Source organism: Drosophila tropicalis, unplaced genomic scaffold (genome assembly GCF_018151085.1).
Source record: "Drosophila tropicalis isolate 14030-0801.00 unplaced genomic scaffold, ASM1815108v1 contig_393, whole genome shotgun sequence".
Taxonomy (NCBI): Eukaryota; Metazoa; Arthropoda; class Insecta; order Diptera; family Drosophilidae; genus Drosophila; species Drosophila tropicalis.
This window is the reverse complement of record NW_027172855.1, coordinates 4924080-4946460: the sequence shown is the minus strand read 5'-3', so window position 1 is coordinate 4946460 and position 22381 is coordinate 4924080. Positions and strand designations below refer to the sequence as shown.

At 37.2% G+C, this 22381-nt stretch overlaps 5 protein-coding genes across 6 annotated transcripts; 2 read left to right on the top strand and 3 right to left on the bottom strand.

The window, feature by feature from the left end:
• Positions 1 to 104: 104 nt before the first annotated feature.
• On the top strand, positions 105 to 2835 carry Wee1 (Wee1 kinase). Of its 2 annotated transcripts, XR_011031722.1 has the most exons (6): positions 105 to 688; positions 752 to 1091; positions 1159 to 1878; positions 2002 to 2135; positions 2208 to 2487; positions 2585 to 2835. XR_011031722.1 is itself a non-coding variant. In XM_068284386.1 (5 exons), the coding sequence occupies exons 1-5, from the start codon at positions 250 to 252 to the stop codon at positions 2351 to 2353; spliced, it is 1779 nt and encodes a 592-aa protein (XP_068140487.1). In that variant the 5' UTR covers positions 105 to 249; the 3' UTR covers positions 2354 to 2835. The 2 variants fall into 2 exon arrangements, 1 of the variants encoding a protein (XP_068140487.1); XM_068284386.1 differs by having other exon boundaries at positions 2208 to 2835.
• An 852-nt stretch (positions 2836 to 3687) lies between these two features.
• Rat1 (5'-3' exoribonuclease 2 Rat1) lies at positions 3688 to 6683 on the bottom strand. The gene has a single exon (XM_068284713.1). The coding sequence runs from the start codon at positions 6588 to 6590 to the stop codon at positions 3819 to 3821; it is 2772 nt and encodes a 923-aa protein (XP_068140814.1). The 5' UTR covers positions 6591 to 6683; the 3' UTR covers positions 3688 to 3818.
• A 449-nt stretch (positions 6684 to 7132) lies between these two features.
• Positions 7133 to 13976, bottom strand: x16 (x16 splicing factor). Its single transcript, XM_068284769.1, has 2 exons — positions 13260 to 13976; positions 7133 to 8517 (listed from the first exon to the last, which is right to left on the bottom strand). Exons 1-2 carry the CDS (start codon positions 13688 to 13690, stop codon positions 8139 to 8141), a joined length of 810 nt encoding a protein of 269 aa, XP_068140870.1. The 5' UTR covers positions 13691 to 13976; the 3' UTR covers positions 7133 to 8138.
• nop5 (nop5 ribonucleoprotein) lies at positions 10603 to 12672 on the bottom strand. Its single transcript, XM_068284698.1, has 2 exons — positions 11303 to 12672; positions 10603 to 11047 (listed from the first exon to the last, which is right to left on the bottom strand). The coding sequence occupies exons 1-2, from the start codon at positions 12571 to 12573 to the stop codon at positions 10768 to 10770; spliced, it is 1551 nt and encodes a 516-aa protein (XP_068140799.1). The 5' UTR covers positions 12574 to 12672; the 3' UTR covers positions 10603 to 10767.
• Positions 13977 to 14385: 409 nt separating the features above from the next.
• Hrb27C (Heterogeneous nuclear ribonucleoprotein at 27C) lies at positions 14386 to 21921 on the top strand. Its single transcript, XM_068284901.1, is given in 4 exon segments — positions 14386 to 14546; positions 17183 to 18014; positions 18201 to 18944; positions 18946 to 21921. Coding segments are annotated over 3 exon segments (1269 nt in total). The 5' UTR covers positions 14386 to 14546; positions 17183 to 17519; the 3' UTR covers positions 18976 to 21921.
• The last annotated feature ends 460 nt before the right edge of the window (positions 21922 to 22381 follow it).

Below are 22381 nucleotides of genomic sequence, written 5' to 3'. Positions count from 1 at the left end.
GTGACCGTTTTAACATCGTATAAAGTTGCCAGATTTTCCATAGATTTTTTATGCTATCGTTTTGGGTTGCTTGAAAATAAAGAACATCTGGCAACACTCTACGCATAGAAACGCTTCGCTACTGCTACATTCCTTCACTGTAAAATTGTTATTATTGTTGAGCATTTTTTTTTTTTAGTTAATAGAAAGCATTCAGTGAAATTGTGTCAATAGTAATTACGAGCAAGTTGAAATTTATTTAAAGAAAAAATGGCTTTTCGCCAGCCAGAACAACTGGACTCCAGTGTGGAAATGCGATCCCGTTCACCGTCGCCGTCGACGCAAGTGTTCCATCCACGGAAATTGCGTTTTGCCGATGAAGATTTTGACAAGGACTCTGCAGAAAAGGAAGACGAGGGCGAGAGTCCGCAGTTTAAAAAACGGCCAGCTGTAGATGTTCCAGATATATCCATGTCGCCTCCATGCCAAAAAGTTCAAGCTCTGCGCCTCTTTAGCACACCAGCCACACCAAAGACCATATTGACCCAATGCAGCAATCATCTGTCTGCAGCCGCAGCCGCTGTTAATGCCTCACGTCGTGAGGATTTAGTCCGGCTGACAGAACGACCGCGTTGCCTGCCACTGCACAATCGAAATATGCAAGCTCATCCCCAGGATACGGCAAATGTGAATCCCTTTACACCAGACAGTAAGTATAGAAAATTCTGAAATTTGTGTATTTATTGAGCTAACCATAAACATTTTTTCATAGGTCTCTTGGCACACAATAAGAAACGCTGTCGAACCCAATTCGGACGTGAGAATCTCAATGTGAACGCCATGCAAAAGTACTTGCTGAGCGACAACTGTGATGAGGACGGTTCTGCCAGCGGTGATAGTGCTATCGACTCCCAGCGTGAATTTAGCCAACAGGCTCCGAAACGTTTGGCTCTTCATGATACAAACATTAGTCGTTTCAAGCGAGAATTCATGCAAGTCAGCGTCATTGGAGTCGGAGAATTTGGAGAGGTATTTCAGTGTGTAAATCGCTTGGATGGCTGCATTTATGCCATTAAGAGAAGCAAGAAACCCGTAGCTGGTAGCTCTTTCGAGTAAGTTTTCCCATGCCACTTAACCGGAGAATTGAGACCCCTGACCTCTGATTAATCATTTTTTTAGAAAACGAGCACTCAACGAAGTTTGGGCACACGCTGTTCTGGGCAAACATGACAATGTGGTACGATATTATTCTGCCTGGGCAGAAGATGACCATATGCTGATACAGAATGAATATTGCGATGGCGGCAGTCTACAATCTCGCATCCAGCAACATCCGCTGGGTGAATCCGAGCTAAAAATTCTACTAATGCATGTAATCGAGGGCTTACGCTACATACACTCCAATGATTTGGTTCACATGGATCTTAAGCCAGAAAATATTTTCTCTACCATGAATCCAATGGCTCACAAAATGGGTGGTGATACACAGGCACAAAATCCAAGCAAAGATGATGATGGCGATGGCATGGATAGTGTCTATGAAGAGTTGAGAAATTCTGAAAATTTGGTTACATACAAAATCGGAGATTTGGGTCATGTGACCTCCGTGAAGGAACCGCATGTCGAAGAGGGCGATTGTCGCTATCTACCCAAAGAAATATTGCAAGAGGACTATGCGAATCTATTTAAGGCCGATATATTCTCATTGGGCATCACCCTCTACGAGGTGGCAGGAGGCGGTCGACCGTTGCCAAAGAATGGTCCAGAATGGCATAAACTAAGAGATGGTGTAGTTCCTCCATTACCAGCACTAAGCAAAGATTTCAATGAATTAATTGCCCAAATGATGCATCCAAATCCTAATAAAAGACCCACCTCACAATCTATATTTAATCATCCGTAAGTACATTTTGAATAGTTTACTCATACTTAGATTGTTACACAAATTTCTTGTGTATTCTATGACAGTTAACTTTTATTTCTTAATATTAAAATATATGCTTATTTTCTATAAATTTTTAGAATTCTGAGCGCTGTTGACTCCAAGAGTAAACTGCAATTAGGCTTGGAGCTGACTGTAGAGAAGCGTAAAAATGAAATCCTCATGACCAAGCTACGGGAGGCAAAGAAACAAATTAAACTTTTGGAACAGAAGGGTAACTACATTTTAAGTCTGCACTGACTGAATCTAAGTACTAACAATTTTACATGTTTCGAAAACATTTCAGTTACTGTTCTGGCTGTGGCAAATACTCCAGAAAGTCTGGAGGGTCAGCGATGTTTGCGATCGTTTACCCGACGAATGCGCACACCTTTCTCCTCCGATCGAAATAAAAATCAATTATCACCATTGTTTGATAAACTTGTATCATAGAAAGAGGACAAATAATGAAAACACAAAAAGTTAAATCAACCGACAGATCTTCACTCTGCCAGCCAAAACTCTTCCCAATTCTATGTGAACTAAAAGCTCACAAAATTGTGTTAATTTTTTAAGCATGTATATTTGTAAGTTCATCTCTTGTCTGCTCAACAAAGAAAACAAACGACCATCCCACCCACTCAATCATTTCATCAATGTGAATTTCCTTTTTTTTTTTGGCAGAACTCTATGAAAATTTCTATGTTAAGAAATCGCCTCACACACACACACACACACAAAAGCGTGCCCCATGGTGGAATTAAAGACTAAGTATAGTCCTGTAAAACCTGTAAACTAGTATTACACTAAAAATATTTATTATGTTACAATGAAAACGAAAACTATTATTTTGTAAACATTCCATTCGTTAGTTAAAGACGAATGATCTTTTTTTTTTTTTTTGATACATTAAAAAAATTATGCTTTTTTACATATTTGCAGTTTTTTTTTTTTTTGCCTCCATATGTACATATATGTTCCTCCTTTTTTCGTTGTTTGAAGTATGCAAAAATTTGGAAAGTATCTAAAGTTTCATTTATTCATTGTATTTAGGACTACTTTTTTAATGATTTTGAACAGGAACAACATCTTTAAGTTGATATATTGTAAATAAGGAATTTAATGCATTAGTTTTGTTGCTACTGATCTGAATTCTTGGAAATAATGTGATATGAAATTGCGGTTACCGAGGGAATCATAATGGTTTTTTAGTGGACATTGGATTTAGAATCGGCAAATTCTGCAAATATTAGGCACAATTTCTTATTTTCCAAATTGACTTTATCTAAATACTAAACCATGGCCTGAAAATACTTAAGGTTACTTAATTATTTCATTAACTTATCGAAACCATAATATGTACCTACTTTCTAAACTGAAATCTGAAATATATCATTGGTTTCCTGAAATGTTTATATATTTTTAAAGTTAAGTTATTTTTAGTTGAAAACCTTTTGTCCCGCAGAGTAATTTCTTAAAATAAGCTTTATTCCCACTTTATAAGTGAATAATGTCTTGTTTCGACGGGGAATTTATTTTTTTTTTAAGTTACTCTGACGACGTTACTCTGAATAATTCAAAGAATAATTTTAAAAAAATCGGTAACCAATAATACCATCTTAATAGTTGTTCTGTCCCGAGCTCCCGTTTATTTTGTTTTGGCTCCAAAGTCTCTATCGTCCCTTTTTGCTTTTGCCCTATTTCTCACACTAAAAGAATATAAAATCTTGTAATTTTTTTTTGGGAGACGCAAGGTTTATATTTTATGTATATGTATATATATATATATATATATATATATATTTTTTTTTTCGTCATATGAGGGTTATATTTGTTGAATATGTAAATAAATACATACATAAAATCGTACATATTTTGTGTAAAAAAAATGATTACAAATTTTGTTTGAACATTAAATTTAAAATCTTCTATAATTTGAATGCTGTTGTTGCCCACCGCGGTTATTGTTGTAGTTGGCTCTTTGTTGTGGATTACTATTATTATGATTATTGTAATTGTTGTAATTTGAATTGTAACGTTGTCCATTGTTTTGATTATAATTATTATTATAATTTTGTTGTTGCCTTCTTTGATTCTGACCTCCATAATGTTGCTGTTGATGTTGTTGTTGCTGTTGGTTTCTCTGATAATTGTTATAATTTCCTTGTTGTCCTTGTTGATAATTATTATTGTAGTTATTATAGTTCCTCTGGTAGCTACCACCTTGTCCTTGTCCTTGTCCACCACCTCCTCCACCATAGCCACCTTGATTACGTTGCATGCTATTGTTAATCATACGATGACCACCTTGTGGAACATAGGCACGCTGTAAGTGACTATTGAATCCAATAACTGGGCCTGTTTTGTTATGATGATCTTGGGAGGATAAAACCTGGGGCGGATCAACAGCTTTAGGCAGACGTTTGGCCGGAAATATGTAATCATCGTCGTATTGGGGATCATTAAATGTTGTTGTCACAATCTGATTATCTGTGATATCGGGTAGATCACCAATAGGTGACTTGAGTATAGCATTTATGGCAGTGCTAAGTTCCGTGCTATTAATTGTCCCTCTCATGCCATCCAAAGAGATGGGATAGCCTTCCTCTTTATTAAACTGGGCTGCTTCATCAATTTTTTGGCGGTAGATCTTGTTGGCCACCTTAAAGTGAGGACTCTCCTTACTAATGTATAGATAATTATTTCCACGCTTATTTCGCTTCACTTCCTCGCTTGTTAATTGATCATAGAAAGGCACCAGGGCTTTGAAGAGTCTTTTCTCGTCCACAAACGGGAGCAGGGCAACGCCTTGCCAGGCAAACTTCTTGCCGTTCAAATCAATTTTGAAATCTTCCGGATAGAAATCGATAATTGGTGATGTCGGACTTGACATAAGTTCCACCCAAGGTTCTGGTACATGAGAACTACTGGCGGCTGGAAATACGCCCATCAGCTGCTCGAGCGGATTAAATGGTTTGGTGCCCTTCTCAAATAATGTGGATAGTCCCTGAATATTCACAAAATCCGAGGCAAATGGTGCATAATGATAAGGGAAATACCAATTCCAGGAGGAACAGCCTTGGTAATAGTATTTCAATACCCAGCAAAGTCCTCGCACATATTGCAAGGCGACGGCATATCGGAATTGTAGATTATCTGGTCCCACATCAAATTTCGACTCGTAATAACGATTTTTGAAACCATCCTCCCATAGACGCACCTCATCATTGCAATCCTCATCCTCCTCTTCGGCATCTAATCCAGCATCGTTACCCGAACGTTTCTGGCCCAATCTTAAAGCAGCAGCTTCGGCTTTGTAGTTTTGAATATTGGTGGGACCATCTCCCTTTCCGGCGCCCACAGCTTGTGGTCCGAAAACACTCTGCTCCAAGGATTTCATATCGTTACGCTCCCATTGACGCTTTTTCTTCTCACGATCTCTGAATTGCTTTTCTCTACGCTGACGATCCTTAAAGATCTGATCTTCGGCATTACCCAAATCAGTCATTATCAGTTGTACGCGATCCAAATTGACATCACCGGAATCGGTTAGATAGCCCTGAGTCTTATATACACATTTCTTGTACAGCTCCACAAGGCGATCAACTGCTCCCTCTCTGATCTCCAGACTAGGCAAATGGGGTAGGAAATCGTTGCCCACAAAGAAGCACATGAATACCCAATCATCCAAAGCACGCTCAAAATCATAGGCAAATGGAAGATTCGGCATTTCCAGTGTTTTCTTCAAGTATTCCCTCAGAACACTTAAACGCACAAAAATGAATTTCACTTCAGCTCCTATAGGTACATCGGGCTTAAAATTGGCTGATGTGGTGCCGATTGCATTGAGCCCCACACATTTGTCCATTTCATGACCAAATTGATTGCACACATCGCATGGTCGTGGCTTATTGGGTAAAAACTCTTCCCGAATGATAGTAAAATTGGGCTCATGAGTGGCGAGACCCAACATAATCAAATCCGCATCGGCGCCGCATAGAACATGCTGCGTATTGGGATCATGATCCGGTTGAGCCCGTTGTTTGCGTATATAGTCCATAATTTTGTGCTCCCCCTCACCGGGCACATTGGCATCTGATAGGATGACTTTGACACCCTTCCAGGCTGGGTTGTTGTTCAAACGATCATGCACATAATAGTGCAAACATTTACTCAATCGATCCATGAACGGTGTACCGGGTGTAATGCAATTGGAGTCGAAATGTTCACCCTTCTCCTTTTCTGGCGGCAACTTGCAGCCCTTGGACAACAGTTCTTCGCGTATCCGCTCAATCTCCGCCCTCTTCTCGATGGTCTCCTTGGCCGCACGGAACCGACGTGACCTCTGCTGGTTCATCTTGGCACGCGGTGCCACTCCATCGATGGCCATATAGAGCACCTTACGTGGTCGAACTATGCCAAAAAGCCGATCAATGCACTCAAAAATGGCAACCATCATTTCGTCCTCGTTTTTCGGTGCCGGCTTGTCTTCGGGATGCGTACACGGATGAATAATACCATTCATGTCCAAATATAAATTATCAAACTCCACTCCATTTGGATTCGGCAATGTGGAGTCCTCATAGGTGTTTTTACCCGTTTCCGGGTCAAGTTTCTTATTTTCATTGCACTCGATTATCACACTCGGATACTTTCGGCTAAGCCAGCGAAAAAATGCTGGTACTCCCATTGTACTTTTGAGGTCAGTACTTTACAATATTTTTTTTCCTAACACCTCGTTTTTGTTATACTACAAACGCTCACTTATAGCGTGTTGTAAACAGGGTTGGCGAAACACTATTATCGATTCTCTAATTACACATCGATAATAGGGTTGCCAGCCGGCGATAGTTGGATAATTTAAAAAATTAAATCTTTGGTCTAATTTTAATTTGTATAATGTAAAATGATTTTGTTTATTATCGGGAGCTTTAAAAAACTAAAGTTATTGATTTAGCTTGAAAGAAAATATACAGGAATATGTTTGCTACCAAAATGAAAACTGATTTATATCGAAATAAAAATTAAAATTACAAATTATTACTAAAGTTGAAAAAAAAAACCTATCATTCCTGAATAAAACTAATTCAACTTATTCGTTTCTGTGGGGTTTTGATTTTTTTTTGGCATTTAATTTATTTGATTGAATAATTTCGGCATTTGTTTATTTAGTTCTTCGCGCATTTGCTATATGATTCAAACACGAATCTTAAGAATTCATACATACATATATTTTGTTTTTATTTTTATTTATAAAACTAAACTAGTAATGACATATATGTATATGCAAAATGTTGCAAGACTTAAATTAAAAATGAATATTTGCTTCGTAAAAAACATCTTGAAAAATGTTTGAGGAAAATATCAATTAGGGTTTTCTTCTACACTTTTTTTCTTTTCTTTTATTTATTTTTGGTGATCCGGAATTGACATTAAAAATGAGGGTTGGAGGCGTGAAAAATATATTCGAACATTCCCGGAGGAACTAGGCTGACTTCGACTGTTCTGTTGTTTTTTATACCCTTGCAAAAGTCCCGATTTAACCAAAAAGACAAATGGGCTTTAGATTTCTATGGCATTTCACGTAATAAAATTTGGAAATAAAACTTATATGCACGCACCATAACTTATAAAGAACATTTTCACTAGGACCTTCTATATAATTATGTTTCGATGTATTCCAGTTATCTATTAAATTGGCCCTACATAGAATAAAGGCAACTAAAAATATATGAGACACGATAAGATGGATAACTTTAAGACTTAAGATTCCTTTGATAGTTGGGTATTCGAGTTCATGATGAATCAAGAATCTATATATTAATATATGAACTTTGTATAGTCGGAAGCAGTGTTAGTTCTGACCAAAAATGTAATAAAAATATCCTGTTTTGCAAGGGCATGTAAAATAAGAATCCATATTATGACTAGATCGTTATTTTTTCTTTTGAGTCGATCCAAGTTAGAAAAATATGATTACTGCTTTTTGCTATTGTTTTGCTGGCGGCATGCTAAGTGATTCAGGATATTTGTTTGTTTGTTTTCAGTCATAAATTAAATACTATACTAAAATTGTGATCAATAAATGATATATACTGCCTGAATTTTCTGATCCTATCTTATTGATTTTGAATAGTAATCTTATTCCTGTTGTTCTTTTTCGTTTTCTATTATATGTTGAGTGAGTGTTGGGAATGAAAGGAGGGTGGAGAAAATGGAGCATTTGCTGACCATGTCGCTAGTCCCTGGACATGGAACGTGAAACCGATGAGTCACCGCGACGACGAGGCGGCGGAGAAGGCGAGCGCGATCCTCTATCTCGTACATCCTCGTCAACATCATCATCGTATCGTCGCTTTGATGGCGGCGGTGAGTGATCTGCAGGTCCACTTCCATTACGATCATGATCACTATAACGTGACATCGAGCCGCCACCACCAGCACCGCCATTCTCATCGCGTCCGTTCGCACGTACACCAGGACCACCAGCTCGACGTCCTGGAATAGAGCCAGCTGAACGGCTGCGTGAACGGGATCCACCACCACCGCCGGATTTGGAACGAGTGCTACGGCGCCTGTGTCTGGATGTACTGCGCGATCTGCTGAATGAATTGCTTCTGTAAAGAATGCAGAAAAAACAAAATTATATTTAGTAAATAATCTAATTAAAACTTTAATAAACGTACTAAAATTAATTTATTTATAATCTCAGACCCATGGTCTTATGTATCACAGAAGGAAGTGCAATTTTATATCGAAATTTTAGCATTTATTCACTAGTCGCACGAAAAACTTTTATGGATTAGTATCCAAATAATCATATATATTCCTTGATTCCATAATATATTGCCCAATAGCTCTAAAATACATAAATTTAATCAAATTTTTTTGTTTGGTTTTAATATATATTTTAGATGTTTATTTTTTTACTTTGTTTATCAAATTCGTTTAACTAAGATCAGTGTTTGCCGCCTTTCTTTTTATAATGCTTGTGACCATGCTTCTTCTCGCCCTTCTTGCCATGCTCCTCCTTCTCCTCGTAGCTATCACCATACTTATGTTCCTTTTTGTATTTTTTGTGATCCTCATCGTGATGTCCCTTCTTGAAATGTCCATGATGTTTTTTGTGTCCCTTCTTTTTGCCACTCTCGTGTTTCTCGCCCTTCTTGTGCTCGCCGTGCTCCTCGGCGTGATGTTTGTGCTCTTTGCCATACTTCTTGTGGTGACCTCCCTTATGCTCATCATCATAGAATTTCTTCTCCTTGTAGTATTCATCTTTGTTGAATTTCTTATGATATTCCATTTCTTTGTGTCCCTTTTTGTGTTTCTTCTTGTGATGATGCTTGCCGCCCTTCTTATGAGCACCATGTTCATGTTTCTCGCCATGCTCATCTTTTTCATCATAGTGTTTCTTCTTCTTTTCACCTTTATCGCCATGATGATGGTCATGATCCTCCTCCTCGTGATGTTTTTTCTCATCCTCTTCCCATTCCTTATGCTCCTTGTGCCCGTGTTCACCTTTATGCTCCTCATCGCCATACTTTTTCTTCTCATGTTTCTCGCCGCCTTCTTCCTCCTCCTCGGAGGAGGCCTCCTTCTTCTTGGCCGCTGCGTATGTAAGCAGCAATGCCAGGACCAACAGCAACTTCAGTTGGCCTCGCATTCTATCAAATTCAACTGATCTCATTTGTCAATCGTTTCATGCCTTTTATATTGAGTCTTATGTTCCGCAGATCCATGGACCGCAAAAGCCGCATGATGCAAGCCAAAATGGATAGAGCTGTTGCTGATGTAAACATTTTCTGCTTGATTGATTTGGCTTAGTCTCACTTTCGTTCATTTACATTAAGCGATGGCCTCCAAAAGATTTCAATTCTCTTGGATGAAAAAAAGGTAAAAAAAAAACTAAAAAGTAGGCGCCTAATGTCTCATCAGTTTGGTGTTCTGCCTACTGATTATTTAAAATATGTGTTAGTATACCTTAAATTAAGTAAAGATCTGTGTTTACGTTCTTGTATACGAATTTGTATTTATTCACCAAGAATCACTTTTATGAGTAATTAAATTTCATTTAGGAATATTTTAATTGGTACAAAAAACTCTTTAAGGGGGTATATACACCTAGCAGGTCGAAGAAAATATATAGGTACATACATCTCCGAGGTTTAGTCCACTTTAAAAGTTTAAAACGAAAACTTTAAGCGTGTTTTCCAGTTCGGTAACCAAAATTTCCTGAAACTAATTAACCGATAACCTTGAAATTTGTTGGAATCGGATTTGAGACCTGTTCTTCCTTTCGACTCCAAGCCAAATTATTCGGTTTCAAATCGTTTGCCTTTGAGTCTGTGGAATAAGTTATTTTTGTCGAGACCTAATTTGCAATCAAAAAAATGTATGTATACCTAAATAATTATAAAGTTAACTCCGTAATCAGCTGACTCAGGCGAAACAAAATTGCTTTGAGCTTAGCTTACAAAACGATTAAGAACAGCAAGTTCGAAAACGGAGAGGAATTTATCTTGGCTGAAATCGATTCGGAAACGAGGACAGACTTGATTAACTAGTTTATGTTTATATTAAAAACAAGTAAGGACATTAATTACTTAATACATAGTTTTGCTATTTTCTGCAAACTACCATGTAAGAGTTCGAAAACCCAACTTAATAAATAGAAATAAGTTGAAATTCTTAAAGAAAAAAAATTTCAGCTATGGGATATTACATTTTATTTCTAATGTACAACACAAAAATAAACTCTTTTTGCTTATCAGGGTGGGGGGCTAGCTTTACAAACTAAGTAAGTTAATAATAAAAAACCTTAATTAACTAAAGGATGCAGGAGGAGGAAGAGGATGAAAAGTTCCCTTCTACTCTTGTTGTTGCTTTGACTTTTTCTTTTTCTTGGATGGCTGAGGGGCAGCTTCTTCCTCTTCCTTTACTTCAGTTTTAGGCTCAACAGGTGCTTCCTCATCCTTGTCCTTGTTCTTCTTCTTTTTCTTTTTCTTGTCAGACTTAAGCAAGGATTCATCGGCTTGCGACTCATCTACAGGCTCCTTCTTGACAGGTGTTTCGGGTTCCGTTTCGGAGTGTTTGCGTTTTTTAACATTCAAAGTGTTATCCGCTTCTGGTTGGTATGTAAACACCTCACTGTAAAGATATTATGAAAATGTTGTAAGTATCTGCACATAGGACATACAAAGACGAACTAAACTTTTAACACAAATCCATTCAGACAGCCAAGGTTTTTCCTCATGGGGAATATTGTCAGAGAATTGCGAAACCATAGTAAATTTCATCATTGGAGATTTGAAAGTTTGTTCATTACATAACTAGGAATGCAGATTCGCCATGGATGGGATTATCTGCATCCCTGTTAAATAGTTAAATTAAATTTTTACTCACCTCTTGGCCTGATATTTTTCAAATTTAGCTTTAGCCTTTCCTGTGCCAGACAGTTTCCTCAGGTTACCCTCCTCCAGCAAACGAAGACGCGATTCCAACTTCACCTTGTGTGCGGCACCTAGCTCAAAGGTGGCTTCCTCGCCGAAGGCATCCACACGTGTGGCCAAGGAGGCCTTGGCAGCCAATGAACGAGATATTTTGCCCTTGTTTTTCTGACTCGCCTGACCAACCAGCTGGGCATGATAGATCAAACCGTATTTCGGTGTGTCCTTCTTGGTTTTGAGGGCTCGGAAGAGTGCCTTTTCTGCTCCAAGGATTTGCACCGTTGAAGAGGGATGTTTAGCCAGATTAATAAGCGAACCCGCATGGGCAATGAGACGAGCACCCACTGTGTCACCCACAAGTACTGTCAAGTTCGGAGCCATGGCCATCATGCGGGCTTTAAGGTAATCATATAAATGTGTGCGATAATCATTGATCGAAATAATTTCATCACATAAACACTGAATATTTAAGACATCTTCTTCGGAGATTTCTGTTCCCATGGATATTTCGGCAGCCTCTTTGACTTTCTCCTCAACGTCTTCGGGCAAAATGTCAGATAAATCTGATTTGGACATTTGATCACGTGTGCCAACCAGTTTAATGGTTTTCACAAATGCAATATTATCGGTAATAATCTTGCCCAGCTCGGGAAAATGCCAGCCATACCATTCCCGGGCTCGCATCATATAGTTATTCAGCTCTTTGTCCAGGTCATCGAGGAGACATTGGGCCTGAACAATCATCGTGTCGATTTTGTCGGGTGAGAACTTCAACTTGTACCGTGAGAGAGAATGTGCCAGACCCAAGGCCATGGCTGTCATTTCCCGCTTGGGCAGTCCTCCAAGTAAACTATCAGCTTGCTGGCGTATGCATCGCATCAGCTCCTGAACTCCGGTGTTGTATACACACTGTACTGATAACTTCTCCTTAATGGCTGTACCAAGTTTGGCATCGGCCACCAACAGCGAGGATTGGACTTCATCAACAAGCAGTTTCTTCAGTGTTTTCTTTAGGGGCTTTGCCACTTTTCCTTCTACCGCCGCTGTGGCTGCCGCCAGAGCCTCTGTGGTATCATTGAATTTTTCAAAATGCTTTAACTTTAGCAACTTGTTTGCCTTTTCTGGAGTCTGGAACTCTAAATACAAATTGTCCACCTGTTCCAGCTTCTTTTCATCGAGCAATTTGAAAATGGCGTAGCCCGCAGGCGTTTCGTAGAGCACAAACATGGCTCACAGTTATTAATTATTTTATTTAAAACAAAATCCACAGTGGTAAAAGAAAACTTAACCTTCTTTAGGGGAATGCCGCGTGTGAAAGAAAAAATCGAAAATGAAGCCTGAGCACGTGTGCGTAAGGCACAGAGTTGTCACCACGCCGATAAATGTGAATGGTTATCGATGTGCGCCATTTTAATATCGATAGTTTAAGGGTAGTTCCATCAGGTTTTAAATAATCAAGTTTTAGACACTTTCACACATTAAATAACACGCACTATAATTATTTGGATACAACTTTAAATTTAGTTAGCATACTTTATATATTTGGATTGTTTAAAAACTATTTGTAGCACCAGCATCAAATTTTCAAATTCATCAGCGAACGTCGTTAAAATTAAGCTTCCGGCACTAATGCGTAATATTTTTCACAGCGGTCACGAATTAATAAATCCCTTGTATACACAGTTACATATTAAATGTATATTCACATTGGATACAAATATTAACGAAATTCAAATTTATTAAAAGTGAATAAACCAGCAATTGAATGTTTTTTAATTCTATAAACACTCTAAGCAAAGGACTCACGGTCCATCTCCAATATTTCTATGTAGATAAAATCCCTCCATTTTATTTTTTTTTTTAGCATTCTATTTAAGCGAAAATTATGAATGAGAAAACATTTCTGGACTTACCTGCGTCGCTGCCTTGCTTTACGTTCACGGCAATGGCGTGCAAAATGACCGCGCCCGCCACACTCATAGCATTTATCATCACCCCGGCCTCCACGATCACGTCCATCGCGTCCTCCTCCTCCACCACCACCGCCTCCGCCACCACCTCCTCCTCCACCACCGCCCCCACCACCAGAGCGTGCATATTTGCCAGTGGAGAGCTCAACCCGAGCTCGACGTCCACACACTTGGCGTCCATCTAAACCTCTAACCGCATCCGCTGCATCCCGCGCACTCTCGAACTCTACAAATGCAAAACCCGGAGGATTGCGGGCAATCCAAACACTTCTCAAACTTCCGTACGCTCCAAATGCATACTCCAAATCATTTTTACGAGCATTGTTTCCGAGGTCACCAACGTAGACCTTTCGGTCGCTGGGATGTCTTGACATTGCAGTTTCGGTTGCAAATTAAACTCTTTTTAATTGGCTTTTCTTGTTCCTATTTTTTTCCTGGGCGGAGGAGAAAAAAATCGATGCGATTTGGGTAAGATGTGGGAAATTCCTGGCCCTAGCTGTTTTTTCAGAAGTGCCGCGGATCGATCGTCAAAGTTGTCGGCTGCCTGCTCATCACTTGTATGTAATTATAAACTTATTTTACATTTGTTTATTTCCAGGCACTTTTTTCAGCACAAAACAAAACGATTTCACCGGGTTGGTTAGTGAAGAGAGGGGGCAAGGTACCGCCAATCAACCCTGATTATATACAGGGATTTTTTACCCTATACTGGTTTCTTTTTTTTTGACATGACAAAAAAAAAAAATGTTATTCAAAATATACTAAAATACTAAAAAAAATTGTATACTTAGAATGTAAATGGTATTTTTTTTGATTTTGAGTTTCTCAAGAATTATAATTATAAATTGTTTTAATTTAAATGTAATTAAATTTATAATGAATGTCAAAAATGATATAAAAATTATTCTTGTTTTTAAATGGCATTATGAACGTTAGATTCAAATATTAAATAGTGCGTACAAAAAGCGGCTTATTATCGATAACAGTAGCTATTAATCGAATGCTGGTGCATTGGCGAAGGGGTGGTGGTTGTTCGGTAATTTATCGATATACCGATTATTAAACATTAAACGTGGCTTTCTTTCTATCATAAGTTAGGTTATATATCGTATGCATCAAAATCATACAATTTATTTATAAGCTAGTTTTTTAAGGAAAAAAACACTTAAATTTAGTGAATTTGCAGTGCGAAATCTTTAAAAAACCATAGACGAACACCTGGCACAAACGGTAAGCAACGAAATACTAATTGAAGACTACATTTTACATAACAAAAGAAAAGAGAACGCAAACGTAAAAAAAAATGCTGTGCTGCCTCCTTTCCAAAAGCGAGGGGGAACAAAAATTGACGCAGCTGCCTTTTTGTGGTGGCAAGTGAGTGTCGTTGAGTATAAAGCCGAATTCAAAATCAATTATAAATATACCCTACTCAACTAAGTTAAATCTTTTATGATCGTTTTAATTATTCCGCCTTAGTCTTGCCGTATTTAAAGTGGGAATTTTCATATTTTTATACATACAAAAAATGCTATGTATAACATCGCACACCAATGCATACACACACATACACGCATAAGTATACGGAGCGCGGCGGCCATTCGCTTTACACTAATACATTTACAATTCAAAGATTGCGGTGCAAAATACAAAAATCATGCGAAATTAAAAAAGAAAAAGCTTTGGGAAATTAAAAATTGCGTAGTTGAAAACCAAGTTAGTTGGAAAATATTTTTCAAATATTTTTAAACCGGTGCCCACGACTTTTTTAAAGTTATACTAAATGCCAGTTATTTGGAAAGTGTTTCAGTATTTTTAGGCCTACAAAAACAATTCTTCAGATTTCTTTGTTGAAGCATTTTTTTCGTCATCGGGTCTTCCATTTTGTTTTTTTTTTTGTACCGCCTGCCTGCTTCTGTCGTCGTGGTGAATTTCCCACGACTATTTCATGCAAACTCATTGCGCGTTTGTTTTTGTGTAAATAAGGCCAGGAAATAAAAAAAGTTTTTAAATATTTACAACAACAAGCAAAATAAGCTAGTCAAGTGTTTTTGTCATTTTGAGGGCATTTACTTTTTTTTTTTGTTTAGCTGCCTCCCGCTCTCTTTCTCTCTCTCTCGCCTGCCCATGCCGTGTCGTGAATTATCGATAACTAATCGTAATCGGACGCATACGCATGCATTCAACTTATTAATGGAAAATTGTGAAGACTAAATGTATTATTAATTGTATAGTAGTGATGTTTACAATTTGTAATAAATATATTTTTAGGAGTTTAGTTCTGTGTTTTACATAAGTGCGTATTCTTACATTAATTGACAAACAAAACATAAAAAGGCGCGCAAATTATTGTGAACCGGCGTGTACTAAATTTTTTTCACCTTGTTGGCCGTGTGCGTTGCGTGGTGTGAAATAGTTACAGAGATGAAGGAGGGAGAGTGTAACACAATAACAAAGTTCGTTGTTCCCAAGCAAGTAACGGCATACGTGATTACAGAAATAAAGGGTTAAGGAGGATCTTTTTGTTATTAATTAAACGTAAATAGCTGAAGTTTCGCAAAGAAGTTAAAGAAATGACCGACCACAAGTGATCTTACAAACATTATGCGTTGTATTTGTTAAAAATTCCAATCTAAAAAGTTCAGTACATGCCACGGATATCTTATCATTTGTAACTGCCTTCTTTTAGATAGATTGATTTCTAACGAAATTTCCGTCCTATTTAGTCTTAGTCATATAAGCATGTAGCGGTTGAGATAAATATTTTTATACATATTTGAACATGAATCGTCAAATGATTCGTAGATTATAGTTGATTACCTTTTTTTTGAGAATCCTTGTGCTGTGGCTGGGACATGGCTAAGAAAGAGGCGAAACTGCATTTATCATACATTTAGACCATGTTATAACACAGCAAAAAGAAAACAATTAAACTAGACTTTCTCGTGGAAGAGTGTTAAAAATGAGGAAGAAACGAACAAATGATGACGATGAAGATGTTCAGACAGAGGAAGACGAAATCCGGCTAAGGCAATCGACTCGCTTGTAAAACCACACATTGAAGAGAGCAAGCGGAGCGTTGCAAACAACCGAACAATAAAAAAAACTTGTGAACGTGTACAAAAAAAAAGCAGTTAGACAGCAAAAAAAAATCACGCAGATACATGGAGAGAGTGAGAGAGCGTAGTGTGTGTGTCCAAGAGGGAAAATGTTTGCATGTGTGGATATTTAGGTACCGGCCGGTTGTTGTTTCTGCTGTTCAACTCACCTTTACCTGCCTCTGTCTGCGGCGCTCTGCCTTTCATAATTATCTATCGGTTTGTAGTGTGTGTGTATGTGTGTGTGTGCGAACAATACATTTAAATGCCTATTTCGGTCGCTTCTCTTTTTACACCAAGTATGTGTGTGTGCTTGAGTTTTGTCATCTCCCTGTCCATAGTTTCCACCTAGTTTCGCACCTAGGTAGAGTCCACCACAAATACATCCATACATAGTTGATGATTTCTGTGAAATTTGCCTAAAGAGAAGAAGGGTTATATTTAAGGTCTTGAACGCCATAAAAGAAAATACATTATACAAGTTGTAGCGAATTTTAAGATGGATATTTTTCTTTTTACGCATTGCTTTAGTCAAAGTAAGAATTACAATTTAACGCATTCTTTGATGACCTGAACATCTTTAGTTAGTGAATATTAACGGGAAAATGCCGTTATATTTGATAAGTAAGCTAATTATAAGAACATAACCACTTTATCAATTTATGTATGGTAATTCACATTAGTACTTGCAATATTTTACTCATCTGTTTTATGCATCTTTATTTCTTTTTCATGTGCCGCCTTTAACATCCGCTTAATCAACCAATTTAGAAAGTTACGTGTGAACGTCTTGGCTTTTGTTTAAACAATTTTGAATACCAACATACAACACCAACAAAAAATCTAGCAACACAAGAACTTTGGCAACAAACACCCAGCAACAACAACCTTGTACAACCAACAACAAACAAAAGCTACATATACTCTTTTATATTTGCAACTGTAGCAGCAAGCAACAGTGTAAAAAAAAATTTGATCGTGTAACTCAACTTGCAGCAGGAATAACCTTTTTCTTTCGTAAACCGTTAAGCAAAACAGCAGCAAAATTACGTCAATTATTGAAAACCTACCCGGCGCCATTGCAGGACACAATCATCAAAACAATATCATGGAGGAAGATGAAAGGGGCAAACTGTTCGTCGGTGGCTTGTCATGGGAGACAACGCAGGAGAATTTGTCGCGGTATTTTTGCCGTTTCGGCGACATTATCGACTGTGTGGTAATGAAGAATAACGAAAGTGGACGCTCCCGCGGTTTCGGTTTCGTTACCTTTGCCGATCCCACCAATGTGAATCATGTGCTGCAGAATGGACCGCATACTCTGGATGGTCGTACTATTGATCCGAAACCATGCAATCCCCGTACATTGCAGAAACCGAAGAAGGGGGGCGGCTATAAGGTGTTCCTCGGTGGTTTGCCATCGAATGTAACGGAAACGGATTTGCGTACGTTCTTTGGACGTTATGGCAAGGTGACTGAAGTGGTTATCATGTACGATCAGGAGAAAAAGAAATCGCGGGGATTTGGTTTCTTGTCCTTTGAGGAGGAATCCTCCGTAGAGCATGTGACCAACGAGCGGTACATCAACTTGAATGGCAAGCAGGTGAGTTAAGAAATCAAAAACAAAAAATGGTTGATCGTTTGCATCCAAAATTTACACAAATTATAGTCGATATTTTTGAGCTGTTTTTGTTGAGATATTTTTTTGCAGACAATTCTGCAAAAATCATTTATAATATACCTTTCGTCGGCTTTTTTATTAAACTACTTTTTTTGTTGTGGATTTCAGGTGGAAATTAAGAAAGCTGAACCCAGGGACGGGTCTGGTGGCCAAAACTCCAATAACAGTGCTGTGGGTGGTGCTTATGGCAAGTTGGGCAACGAATGTAGCCACTGGGGACCTCATCACGCTCCCATTAACATGATGCAAGGCCAGAACGGTCAAATGGGTGGCCCACCATTGAATATGCCAATTGGAGCACCCAATATGATGCCCGGCTATCAGGGCTGGGGAACATCGCCGCAGCAACAAGGCTATGGTTATGGCAACAGTGGTCCTGGCTCGTACCAAGGCTGGGGTGCACCACCCGGCCCCCAGGGCCCACCACCCCAATGGTCGAACTATGCTGGTCCACAACAGACCCAGGGCTATGGCGGCTATGACATGTACAATTCAACATCAACAGGTGCCCCGTCCGGACCATCGGGCGGCGGCAGCTGGAACTCATGGAATATGCCACCAAATTCGGCTGGTCCAACTGGAGCGCCTGGAGCTGGAGCTGGATCTGCAACGGATATGTACTCACGTGCGCAGACCTGGGCTGCAGGTGGTCCATCGACAACTGGACCTGTTGGTGGAATGCCTGGACGCACTGGACCCGGCAATTCGGCCTCGAAATCTGGCTCCGAATACGATTACGGCGGCTATGGATCTGGCTATGATTATGATTATAGCAACTATGTTAAACAAGAGGGTGCATCTAATTATGGAGCCGGGCCAAGGTCAGCATATGGCAACGATAGCTCCACACAGCCCCCCTTATGCAGCCTCTCAGGCTGTTTAAGATGGAGAAGCTAAGAACAGCAGCAGATCCGGATGTGCTCGCGTCGTCGTCGTCCTCGTCGCTAAGTCTCGAGGTGTGGTGAATGATGAAGAAAACAGAAATTAGATGATGGTGGTAATTGTAAGCTAAAGCGTCGTCGGTTCGTTTTTTTTTTTTTTAATTTTTTATTTCAGTTCAGATCAGTTGTTGAAATTAACATATATATATATATATAAACATATGTATAACTCTTTGTACAACTTATAATTTTACAAAAAAGAAGAAAAAAAATCGAAAAAGAACAGAAAAGTAAAAATTACCTAGCGACAAGTCAGATTCATAGATATATATATATATGTTCTATATAGTAATGAGTATGTAATGCATCAACCAACAACACACACATCCAAACAAACAAACAAACACACACACGCATATATAAAATCATTTTCATGCGCCTTCCCCACCACCACCACCCAGCCAGCTTTCCTCTCTATCTGTCAGAGATCCATAGATGAGATAAGAACTAACCCGATTAACAGAATAGAATTACCAAGTATCACATTTAGCTAATTAATCAACAACATTGGAAACAACAACCAACTCATAAATAGAGAGGAACATAAGCTTAAAATTATGATTTTATTAATGAAGGAAGCAAACGAAAAAAGAATAAGAGAGGAAACACATTTAATTACTAAAACAAAGAAAAAAAAAATTAGTAAATACAAATTCGAAATTGTACATTTTAAAGCAAGCAAGAAAAAACTCTTCTTACCGCCCGCTCCTTCCATGTATCCCCCCTCTCAACTGCCACCGCCCCCTCACCCGTTTATATAATACCCTTTGTGTCAACTCTTCATCTCCATCACTTTTTTCTCCTTACTCTTTCTCTTTAAGAAGGGTCGACAAGGTACAGTGTATTAAACACTTGCCTTAGTCCCAAAAGAGTCAGAGACAAAGAGAGAGAACGAAAGTTGGCGGAGGAGGAGGAGGGAATGCTGTCACTGGGGCTTTGTATGGGTGATGGGGAAGTTAGTTGTTTGTGGAGTGTTGTGGTTATTTAAAGGAAGTGGGCGCAGTTTATGTTACACAAAAACAACTAGCTAAAAGTTAAACTACATATATAAAGAAACAAAAACAAAATGAAACCTAATTAATAAGCGTACGTCGTCGTTTACATCTTAAGCGAAAGTTGAACTTGAAAACTAGATTTATATAGTGCGTTGGATTATTATTTAGTCAAAGAAGCAGAAGTTGAATAAGATGCAGCATGATGGTGGATGATAATGATGATGATCGATGAACATAAGAAACAAACAAAAAATGAGAGAAAAAACACAAAAAATACGAAACAAAAACACTCTTAACAAATATATACATAAAGAAAAACTATATACATACATACTTATATATACATATATATAATATATATACTAAAAAAAAAAAAACAAACTGAAACGTAAATTTAAAAACTACAGTTAAATGAGAGAACAAGAGAAGAGATTTAGGTTAAAAAGAGAAAGAAACCAACAACAACAGAAATAATAGAGCAAAATGTAATAGGGAAAACGAAAATAAGAGAAAAGAAGGAGAAAAAAAACGATGCTTAGAGTTGCGTTGCCCAATTTGTTTTCTATCAAAATTTTCATCGTTTGCCAAGCAGACAACCAACAACAAGAACAACAAACAACAACAACAACAAAAAAACAACACGCACACACCCACAAAATCAGCAGCAACAACAACAACACGCCCCTCCCATAAACAGCAAAAACATTGATTTATTTACACACATATATATCTTTAATTTACTTATACATATTTACTCTATACAATGTGTGTACAACAAGTTGAAAGAAACAAAAAAAAAAGAAGAAGAAAAACAAACATAACAAAAAAACAAACAAAAATGCAAAAAGGAGAAAAAAAAACACAACAGCAACAAACAAACTATATATATTTTAAAAGTATAATTGATTATATATTGATTGCGATTTTACAATTTATTACATACATAAATAATAATTTCTTAATGCTAATACATTTACCGTACGCGTTCACATACATACATACTGCATACATCTATATACATATAACGTCTCTTATATATGAAGTAATAATTTTTTTGCTATTTAGAAAAAAAAACAAAGTATAATTCATACACTAATTTTTAATTTGAAGAAAACACAAGCAAGCTAAAAAGTAAACTAAAAAACAAATCAATACATTTAATTACAAATACATAATATTTATATATATATACATACCACATCTATATATATATATCTATTTATATATACATATATATATATAATACATATACTTTACTTTACTTTACTTTATTTTTCGGTGATTTATTGCTTAGTAAACTTGGTATAATTTGTTTTTATTACATTTAAAATTAACTAAAGAAACTACAAACTAAAAAAAAAAAAAAAAAAAAAAAAAAACAAACCAGCAAACAGTCCTACAGTTATAAATTCCTAATTTAATTTCGTTTAAATTACAATTTAAATTACATTTTATATTAATTATATACATATGCATGAAAGTGAGAGAAAAACTAAACAACAACAACCACAAAAAGTAAAGTAAAAGAAAAACGTATGGAAAACGTTTCAATTTTTGAAAAAAAAAACCAACCGCCTTCCGAATTGTTTCTTTCTTTTGTTGTAATCTACCATGTAGGTGCGTTGATGGGTGTGCGTGTGTGTGTGTGTTTCTGTGTGCGGTACACGAGGTGTGCCACAAAAGTTGTTCTCTTTGCTTGGCCAAACAATTTGCGAACGAAGCGACCAGATGAAGGCGTGACAAAGGATGAGGAAGGTTTTATTATTTTTTTGTATCTTTTTTGTTTGCGATACAAAAATATTTGTAACTTTATGTGTTTCAGCTATATCAGAAGCAGCAAAAGCCAACCCAAAATTGGGCAAAATTCTATTAGAAAACTAAATCAGAGGAAAATCTTTTAAAAAAAATGCAAACAAATATAAACCTGATGTAATTTAATAAGCTGAACTCTTGATTTATGACATATTACTTACATACATACTTATATATATATATATATACAAATATAAAACGACAACAAAAAGCTAAAAAAAGAAGAAATTAAACAACAAATTATATATATTTGATTTTTTTTTTATTTAACATACATTTTACGATTAGAGAGAAAACTGACAAACAAATTTTTGAAATAAGTAAAATGAAAGGAAAATTAATTAAAAATACTAATTCAAGGATGAAAATATTCATAAATAATAGTTAAAGTAAATAAAATTACAAACAAAACACACTGACTGTTAATTGTAAAACAATTTCTTTAAACAAAAAACAAAAAAAAACAATACGAATTATGATTTAAACCTAAATAAATGAGAAGAAAAATCTATACAATATATATATATATATGTATGTGCAT